Source organism: Scylla paramamosain, chromosome 11 (assembly GCF_035594125.1).
Source record: "Scylla paramamosain isolate STU-SP2022 chromosome 11, ASM3559412v1, whole genome shotgun sequence".
Taxonomy (NCBI): Eukaryota; Metazoa; Arthropoda; class Malacostraca; order Decapoda; family Portunidae; genus Scylla; species Scylla paramamosain.
The window spans coordinates 28,280,458-28,290,186 of NC_087161.1; the positions used below are offsets into that span (position 1 = coordinate 28,280,458).

Below are 9,729 nucleotides of genomic sequence, written 5' to 3' on the forward strand. Positions count from 1 at the left end.
CATTTGTTATCAATTCATTATCTGTATTGCAAGAAGAAGGTTCCTGTGGGTCATGGAATGTAACATATTTGTGAGGCATGGCATTGTCACTTTGTTGATTTGCAATTGCTTGTGCTTTAATTTCATTTTGTGACTCTATGTACTGTTGAAGATAACTTTGCTTCTCTACACTTTCATCATTACCTAGAAGCATATTTACTTCTTCTTCAACTAATCTAAGAGCATTAAGTTCTGCACTAGCAACTGCTAAATCTCTCTTTCTTTTCTTTGCAAACATTGCCTGGTCTCTTGCTAACATAACTTCTGCCTCTGCTTTGGTCTTAGCTAACCAAACTTCTGCCTCTTCTTTTGTCTCAGCTAACCTAACTTCTGCCTCTTCTAAACTATCATGATATTCCATTTCCTTTCTAAGTCTGGCTACCTTTGCTGCTGCTTCTTGCTTTCTTTGTGCTGATGAACGTGATGAAGTAGATGAGACTCTAGAATGTCTAGACCGTTTGCTAAAACAAATTGATCCTTTGTCATTCTTTAACTCTTTTCTTTTACATTCTATTGTCAGAGAGAGAGAGAGAGAGAGAGAGAGAGAGAGAGAGATAAACACAAACACACACTTACCTGTAATAATACACATCTACTTTACCGCAAGTCAGCCCAGTTTTCCTCAGCACTTCCTCTCTTTCCCAGCCGCGCGGGAGGGCAGATCACTCATAGCGCCTTTTTTCTTTCTGCACCGACATCTTGTGAGGGAGAGGGAGGGAGTCACAGAACTTGCCGTCTGTGAACGAGTAACAATGAAGAAATTACTGGCAGAGTCTCTCTCTCTCTCTCTCTCTCTCTCTCTCTCTCTCTCTCTCTCTCTCTCTCTCTCTCTCTCTCTCTCTCTCTCTCTATATATATATATATATATATATATATATATATATATATATATATATATATATATATATATATATATATATATAAAACCTAAATTCTGCTGTATTTGGAGTGGGTTTTGCATAACATTTGGTATAATTACATATATACGTTAATTTTACCAGAAGTACAATAATTTCAACCTGTGTAGTACGATAATACGGCCAAAACAATCTGGCAACGCTGAATTACTGTGCAGTGTGCAGACGGAAAGGAATCGAATCGTGCACATACGTCAAGCGTCTCGTTGGCCACTGCATTTTTTTACGATTTACGGGACTGTACCAGGAAGCATTGAGGTATAGTTTTACACCGCTGAGTTTTATGAAACTAAAATATCGAAATGAAATAATGAAAGTAAATGGTAAAATATGGGGTAGGGGGGAAGGGAGGGACGGGCCTGGGTTAGAGCGAGGGGAGGGAGGGGGAGAGGGAAGAGTGACGTGGAGTTGAGGCAGCAGCAGCAGCAGCCATCATCTCCACCACACCTGAGCGGCGGCGACTGTCACTCTCCAGGGCAGCTTCCTTATCGCGGTGTGAGGGCGTGCAGTAGCAGCAGGATCTCCTCGGTGCGGGCAGAGCCAGTGAGCGGCGCCAGGCAGCATGAGGCGTGCCCAGGTGGCTGTGGTGGTGGTAGTGTTGGCGGCGGCTGCTGCTGGGGTGGAGGGAATCATGTTCCACCTGCAGCCCAACACACAGAAGTGCTTCAAGGAAGAGATCCACAAGAACGTACTGGTGTCCGGCGAGTACGAAGTGCAGGAGGCGCAGGGACAGAAAGTGGACATTCAGGTGCGTACGTCCGTGTGTGCACCAAACACTTGCCTGCAGGTGACCTTTCAGGGATTCCAGTAAGGTAGTGCCCCTCATGCCCCGAGGGAAGCGCAAGGTGATAGGATGCAGTAGAGGGTGATCGTGTGTATATCAAATGAACTATATTTGTAGCCCACAAGTCTCCCCAGGATGTCCATGAGCCTGCCGTCATTTCACAGCTGTACTAAGACCAAAGGAATGTCATGATAATTTTCTTTGGTAATTACTTATTCTACGGCAAAGTATTGATGTTTCTCCTTACCTAATGTGCTACTTACTGATATCTTACAAGACTTGTGGACACAGGCTGAGTCTGACCTCTGTCATTTGCAATTTTTGGTTCAGATTGGCAGTGTCCGTGGTAGTGCAGTGCTACAAGAGTTTTGTCAAATTTATACTTTATGCCCTGATTCTCCCAGAAAATTATCTAGCCTCTTTGAGTGAAATAACATCGCTACTGTGTATGACGCTGTTAGGGAGACTTTCGCACCTTGGTTGTCCTCATCACAAACACGGGTTGTTGCCTCCTGATTTAAATATCTTCACATTATTACCTGAATTTGATCAGTCTCTGTCTCCGGGTCCAACTTGTGGCTCATTGGCATGTTCATCTGAGTCATGTCACCACACAACCAGTGCTCCATGAAAGGAAGAAAATCTGAAAAGGCTTTGTTGGGAAAGAGTGATTGTTGGCAGCAAAATGCAGATTTATGTAAGATACTTTTCTGAGCTAGTAATTAGGGATGATACCGAGGTAACATTAGCATTTCCATCCAAGGGTTAGGTTAGGTTCATTAACTTTATTACTAATTCCTTCATTGTGTTGGTCACAGTTAAAAAAAAACATCATATTTTTGCCCGGAAGTAAATAGTCACTATTTCAAAATTAGTGGGCTAAGGTTATTTCCATAAAACCTGTGTAATCAGTGTTGCTAATTTTTTTTTTTTTTTATATGTAGGAAGGACACTGGCCAAGGGCAACAAAAATCTAATAAAAAAAATGCCCACTGAAATGCCAGTCCCATAAAAGGATCAAAGCAGTGGTCAAAAATTGGTGGATAAGTGTCTTGAAACCTCCCTCTTGAAGGAATTCAAGTCATAGGAAGGTGGAAATACAGAAGCAGGCAGGGAGTTCCAGAGTTTACCAGAGAAAGGGATGAATGATTGAGAATACTGGTTAACTCTTGCATTAGAGAGGTGGACAGAATAGGGGTGAGAGAAAGAAGAAAGTCTTGTGCAGCGAGGCCGCGGAAGGAGGGGAGGCATGCAGTTAGCAAGATCAGAAGAGCAGTTAGCATGAAAATAGCAGTAGAAGACAGCTAGATATGCAACATTGCAGCAGTGAGAGAGAGGCTGAAGACAGTTAGAGGAGAGGAGTTGATGAGACGAAAAGCTTTTGATTACACCCTGACTTGCAGGTGACAGACTCCAAGGGTCACCACCTGTACAACAAGGAGGAGGCAGACAATGGGAAGTTCATCTTTAACACGGAAGACTATGATGTGTATGAGATCTGCTTTGTCTCCCGTGTGCCCCCAAGTAAGTGGCAGGGTATGCCTGAAGTGTGCTGGTGGTGTCAGGGTGAAGACATTCTCTGACATTACCCTCACCCACTGCCTGTCTTGCATAAAGGAAATAATTAAAAGGTTCAGAGTATAGATGTAGTGATAAATAGTGAAAGTCAACTAAATTCTGCCTAGACCATGATGAGCATTATGTTCTGATTGGTAAGATATTGTGTCCTATTGGTGGTTTAATTTCTACACCACATATCTGTTTTTATTGTGTTAAACTTATTGTTTTCAAATATAAATATATATTATAAGCGGAATGACTAACATGTAGTATTGGCTTTATCACTCATTTGACAACTTTTGCTCTCTGCAGCCATACGAGGCATCCAACAGGAGGTGACCCTGAAGACCAAGCATGGTGTTGAGGCCAAGACCTATGAGGCAGTAAGTTGTCCTCCCTTGCTGTGGATTTATGAAGCTCAGATGTGGGGATTTGACTTAATAGGACTCCTAAAATGATCAGTGACCAAGATATCAAAACAGTGAGGGTGTAGTTAACTGTTATCAAGTAGAGACATGCAGTATGATAGAAACGCTGTATTGGGATGAGTCTTGAGTGAGTGAGTTAGTACATTTTGCCTTGCAGTGAGACAAGGTGTGCTAATGGTTCAGTCAGTGAATGTTTGTAGTTAGTATGAATGATCATAAAAGGAAGGTGATTGTTTTTAACTGAAAGGAGAGTGTGGTTGTGACCAAGACGTAATAGGAAGATGGTTGAATGTGAGGGTGTACAGAAGAGCTTTGTGATGCAAAAGACGTTATATGATTCATTGTGTTTCAAATAATAGACTGATTGTGCAATGTGTTTTACCACAAATCTAAATCAGTAAATCAATTGAGAATTATTGATTATTTAAACTTCATTCTTTCATCCCATTTGCTGGTGAACTATATGTTTGTTTTTTTCCTCTTTCCTACAACTTGAACTGTTTCAAAGGAGTTTCAAGGCACTTCCAAAACTATATTGGCAAACTTGTTGGAATCTCTCATAACTATCTCTGGGGAGTGACATTCTCTCTCTCTCTCTCTCTCTCTCTCTCTCTCTCTCTCTCTCTCTCTCTCTCTCTCTCTCTCTCTCTCTCTCTCTCTCTCTCTCTCTCTCTCTCTCTCTCTCTCTCTCTCTCTCTCTCTCTCTCATTCAAACTTCTTGCCAAGTTTTTTATTTGAAGGTGATTTGTAGGAACTTGTTGCAAGACTAGATTAATTAATAACTTTTTTCCTCCATGTTGGTGTTGGTTCTGTTCTCACCAGCAGAGATTTGTAAGTCTTTCCATGTGTGGCTGTAGGCATGTAGATAAAAAAAGAGAAAGTGTGTGCTTTTTACACCTGAAAATCAGATATTGATAATTTTAGGATTTGAGGTTGATTATAACATTAGTGTACAGTCTCAACTGATTGTTTAAAAATCTTAGTATTCAAGTCCATCTTTTGAGAAGCCACAGAAGAATGGTATTGGAAGCCGTATGATGTATGTAGCTGTCACCTCTTATAGTTTGTGTGTGTTTTGTCACCTGTTGCTGGCTCATGTAGTGCTGACATGGGTTATTGGCTGGCATGAGGAACTGGTGTGCACAATTTTCTACTTAAGATAATGTAAGAAAGGGAAATAGTGTTTGGATTTGTGAGATAGTGTTGTGACAAGTACAACATTTGAAAAGAAAGGAACAACATTCCCAAACATCCTTTATACATATAACTATTAACTGAGGATCTTCGAAGCGAAAGATCATCATTTTCAAGAGGACGACTAAGGTGCCTGTACAGTAGCATCCTTCCAAAAATTTAGAGTTCAAGACTTGTCCCTCATTAATTTATTGACCAAATGCAAAGAAATATACTGGGATATCTTATCTAAAGAAAGTCTTGGCCACCTTGGTGTCACACAATTCCAAGGAGTCACCAACACATGGTAAACAAGAGAAAAAGATAACAAAAGTCTGCCACTTATCCCTGATGGCACCCACCTGTGCCAGTGTCAGCTCTGTTTCTAATAAGATCAGGGTCATTTACCCCATGCTGTGATGTAGCACACAAATTTATTAATTTTTCTGTGGCTTCATATGAAGATGGAATCTTGGATAGTGGATTACTTGCCAGCAGAAACTAAACTTAAGATGTGACTAACAGGAAATTATACAGATCGGTTATTCACCTTGCATTGTTTTCTAAACTTTTGCATCATATGGTTTACCTCTCTATTCAGGAATATGTTAGTCTTTCTCCAGTTCTGATTCTAATGTGAGATGGCTTTATATTATATTCAGAACCAAGGATTAAGTTCTCAGTAATATCAGAAAACAGTGTAGGTGATATTGAGACATACTAATAACAACACACAGCTATCTGTGCAAATTTGGCTTGAATCATTAACAATGTGTGGTATTAGAGTTAACAACCACTGGCAGTATGTACTGAAACAATTTTCCAGATAAATACACTTGTGTTGTGTTGTGTGGTGTGTGTGTGTGTGTGTGTGTGTGTGTGTGTGTGTGTGTGTGTGTGTGTGTGTGTGTGTGTGAGAGAGAGAGTGAGTGAGTGAGTGAGTGTGTATGTGTTAACCTACTGACACCTTCCATTAAAAGTCAGTAGCTTGGGGGTTTAGAAAATGACGAGCAGTTTGGGCCTCTTTCTAAATAGATGACATTTTTTCTAAAAGAAGGCAGACTTTTAAAAATTAATTTATTGTTTTACTTGCATATTGACACAAGAGACAGTGGAACCTCTGGTTCACTCATGGAAGATAGCCATATTTTTGCATATTACTTTTATATTAAATTTCATGTCGTTAATCACAACCAAGAAAGCCATTCTCAGTCTGGCCAGTATCAGTTGATTAGTTATGTATTACTAGCATGTTCAGTACTTCCCTCATTTCACAAGAAGCATCTTGAGCATCTTGGTAGATGATGGTAAACTGCTGCTGCTGCTTTGGACATGTTAATTGTTTTGAAACAGCCAACCATATCTAAATAATGCATCTGGGATGCAGCCTGACAAGTAAGGATGTGACACAAATGTAATATATCCTCAGAATTGTGTTCTAGTATTGCTTTACTACATTATGAAAAAATGCTGTGATTGGTATTAAGGAGTTAAAAGAATTATGATCACAAAATGCAAACTTAGGTTGTATTCATGTGAATTCTCTATGTTAAGTTTTTGTAGAAAGTAATTAGAACATAATGAGACCAGTGTGTCATGTTACTTTGGGGGTTAGTGCAACCTTGTTGAAATGGCAGCTATGGTGCTGGGTTGCAAGGATACACAGCCAAGTGGCACCCTGCAGGCAGAGTGTGAGGCCTGGTGGTGTGCTGTGTTGGTGATCAAGATTTTTTATTCATTTATCTTTTATTTATTTATTTATTTATTTATTTATTATTATTATTATTATTATTATTATTATTATTATTATTATTATTATTATTATTATTATTATTTATTTATTTATTTATTTATTTATTTATTTATTTATTTTATTTTATTTATTTTTTTATTTATTTATTTATTTTTTTTACTTTCTTCCCCCTCTGAGATGGTGGAAGGGAAGCCTTGGACAATCTAGGATAATCGTGCACCTGAAATTACTAGCATTTCAAGTTATAAACAAAATAAGCCTCAATAATTTATCCTTTTCACAAGTAGGGGAGTGAGTGAATGCATATGTTCCATTAATTATCCAAGCATTGTGTACATAGTCCTATTTAGATAAGATTAATTAGAAAAGCTACAAAGTCTAGCAAGTTAAAAAACGCCTATTGATAGGAAGCTTGCAGCAAGAGTGTCTGAGTAACATGCCTCACCACCTTTTTTCTACAGCTTGGTGAAGCGGCAAAACTCAAGCCTCTAGAAATTGAACTCAAGAGGCTGGAGGACCTAAGTGAGAGCATTGTTCAGGACTTCTCCTACATGAGACAACGAGAGGAGGAAATGCGCGACACTAATGGTAATTAGTGTGTTTGACTTTCCATCCTATTCTAGAAGTGTAATAGGTTATGCAAAATTATGTTTAAGGTGCATTCAGCATTATATATATATATTGTATAATCATGTGTTGGTTTTATCAAAATTTTATTTTTTACTTAACATGAAAGACCTGCAATTGGTGTGGGTGCACATGCATTATGAATGTTATTTTTCTTTTGCCAGAGTCAACCAACTCCAGAGTGCTGTATCTTTCCTTGTTCTCCTTGTGTTGTCTGATTGGGTTGGCCACCTGGCAGGTCCTCTACCTACGCAAATTCTTCAAAGCCAAAAAACTCATTGAGTAATGAATTGTGTGGCTGATGCAGCAGTTTTACCTGTCCCAACCTTCTGCTCCTGCCACCCCAGCCACCACAGTAGCTGTTGCACCACTTGTCTTTGTTTTGTTCACTTCAAGAGAAATTAAACACAGTGCTTGCTTTCAAAAGATGGTTTTGCTTGATTATTAACTCAGAAGATCTATAGTTAATTTATTCATTTAGATTTGCATCAGTATGAAATTACTCTTTCTTGGCTAACAGATTTTCTCTGCATTTTATGATGATGATGATGTACACATTTTTTAAGATTGGAATAATGAGGTTGTACAATTTTGTCAAATAATGCCTGGAATCTTTAGATGATAAGGACCCTCTGGGGGCTTGGTGCTGCCAAAAATCTTCACTACCCCAAGACACAAACCAGCACGAAGGATGTTTGATACCATTTCTTATTGTGTTTTCTGTTGATCACTGCTCCAAATTTTATTTATGATCTACTAGTTAATGTAAGCTTGAAAGTAAATGTATACTGGCCAAATTTTTAAGCTACAGTGGTTTCAAAGTAATGTGCTTGATATGTTCAAATCTATACCCTGTGCAAGGTTAACATCCCCATAATGTGGGTAGCAGAGGAAGAATTGCACCTTGACTCATTGAAGGAGTAACAATGCTGAGGAGGGGGTTCCCAGTCTCCCTCACTCCGTCCCTTTTTAATAACTTTTTATGACATGCAGATGAGATGGCAGCATTCCTTCAGCCAGACTGCCTCTCCAGTACCACCAGTAGTGAATTCATAAGTACCAGATTTTTTTATTCATATTTCTCCTAAACTTGTGTATGTGCAAGTATTTATCCATTTGTATTAAAGTTTGAAGTATGCTGGGTGGATTCCAATTAAAAGCAAGTGTATTTTGGTGGAGGTAGTGTAATCAAATTAGTGCATAGCAGCAGAACTTGGTAGGTAAGTCATGGTATGAATCATTGGTTTTATGCACATGTACTTCACTACAATCCACCCTACAAAAACCATATAAAGGCCCAACATGTAGGAGGTACAAGCTGCAATTGTTTTCTATTGCTTTTAGTCATTTCAGGTAAGGCTAGTGACATAAATATATAATATATATTGATTCTTTGCTTACTTGAAAATGTTCATGAATTCTCATCAAATCCAAGAACTTATACTCTCAGGTGTACATATTCTTTGAACTGTCTGAAGCTTAAACCATTATACCAGGTGAAGGAAGCAGTAACAACTGCCATGTTTCATTTATGCTTTGTATCTTGGAACTTTCTTTGTTCTTAACCTTCACATTACTGCAGAACCACTGTATTCATTTCATTCAAACTAGGAAAATAGAGGATCTGGTGTGTGTATGTGTGTTTATGAGTCTGTGTGAATGTGTGCGTGTATGTGTACTCAAGTATGTGCGTTATCAAGTTCTGGTTTCAAGGAATAAAAAGTATTTGTACAGTATGACATATTAATACCTTACATTGAATATGTATAAGTTTTAATGGCTAGTAAAGCAGATTAGAAGTGGTTGTTAGATTTCTCAATAGTTTATACACACACACACACACACACAGCAAGACAGAGACCATAATTGCTCTCACAGAGATTTATACAGCCATTTCAAATGTTTACACTGCAGATCTCTCAGCACCCAAACCCACTCATTCATTACCTGCCAGCCTCTTCATTAATCTCATGAATTCATGTATTCCAGCCTTAACATGCTTTCTGTACACACATGAACAAAATAGATTATCATGAAGGAAATTGATTGACACCATCAGCTCTCCACAAGAGAACTGATTATCAACATGGAAGCATTTTGAAACAAAACTGGCCAGGGAAAAGCCCAGACATAGGTAAAAGTTACCATCAAATTTATTATATTTATAAAAAGTATTACAGAATTCTTTTTACTCATATTCAGTTCTTTCAAACACAAAGTACATATAGGCAAGTCAGCATACATTTGTACAGAAATAATGGAAAAAATAAAGAATAATATACATATATAAATAAAATTCCTCATTCAACACTATGATGAGATTGAGAGGAAGTTGCCAAATGTTGCTATCAGACTAATCTATCTGTAATCTGACCATTCTGGCCAGCACTTTACATTTCATACAAATAACAAGCAATCTTACAATATGAAAATATAAGATGGCACAAT

General features: G+C 38.4%; 1 protein-coding gene across 1 annotated transcript; it reads left to right on the top strand.

Annotated features, from left to right (window-relative positions):
* Window positions 1-1,061: 1,061 nt before the first annotated feature.
* LOC135105195 (transmembrane emp24 domain-containing protein bai-like) lies at window positions 1,062-9,014 on the top strand. Its single transcript, XM_064013283.1, has 6 exons — window positions 1,062-1,214; window positions 1,432-1,704; window positions 3,144-3,264; window positions 3,613-3,683; window positions 7,116-7,242; window positions 7,446-9,014. The coding sequence occupies exons 2-6, from the start codon at window positions 1,519-1,521 to the stop codon at window positions 7,565-7,567; spliced, it is 627 nt and encodes a 208-aa protein (XP_063869353.1). The 5' UTR covers window positions 1,062-1,214; window positions 1,432-1,518; the 3' UTR covers window positions 7,568-9,014.
* Window positions 9,015-9,729: the final 715 nt, after the last annotated feature.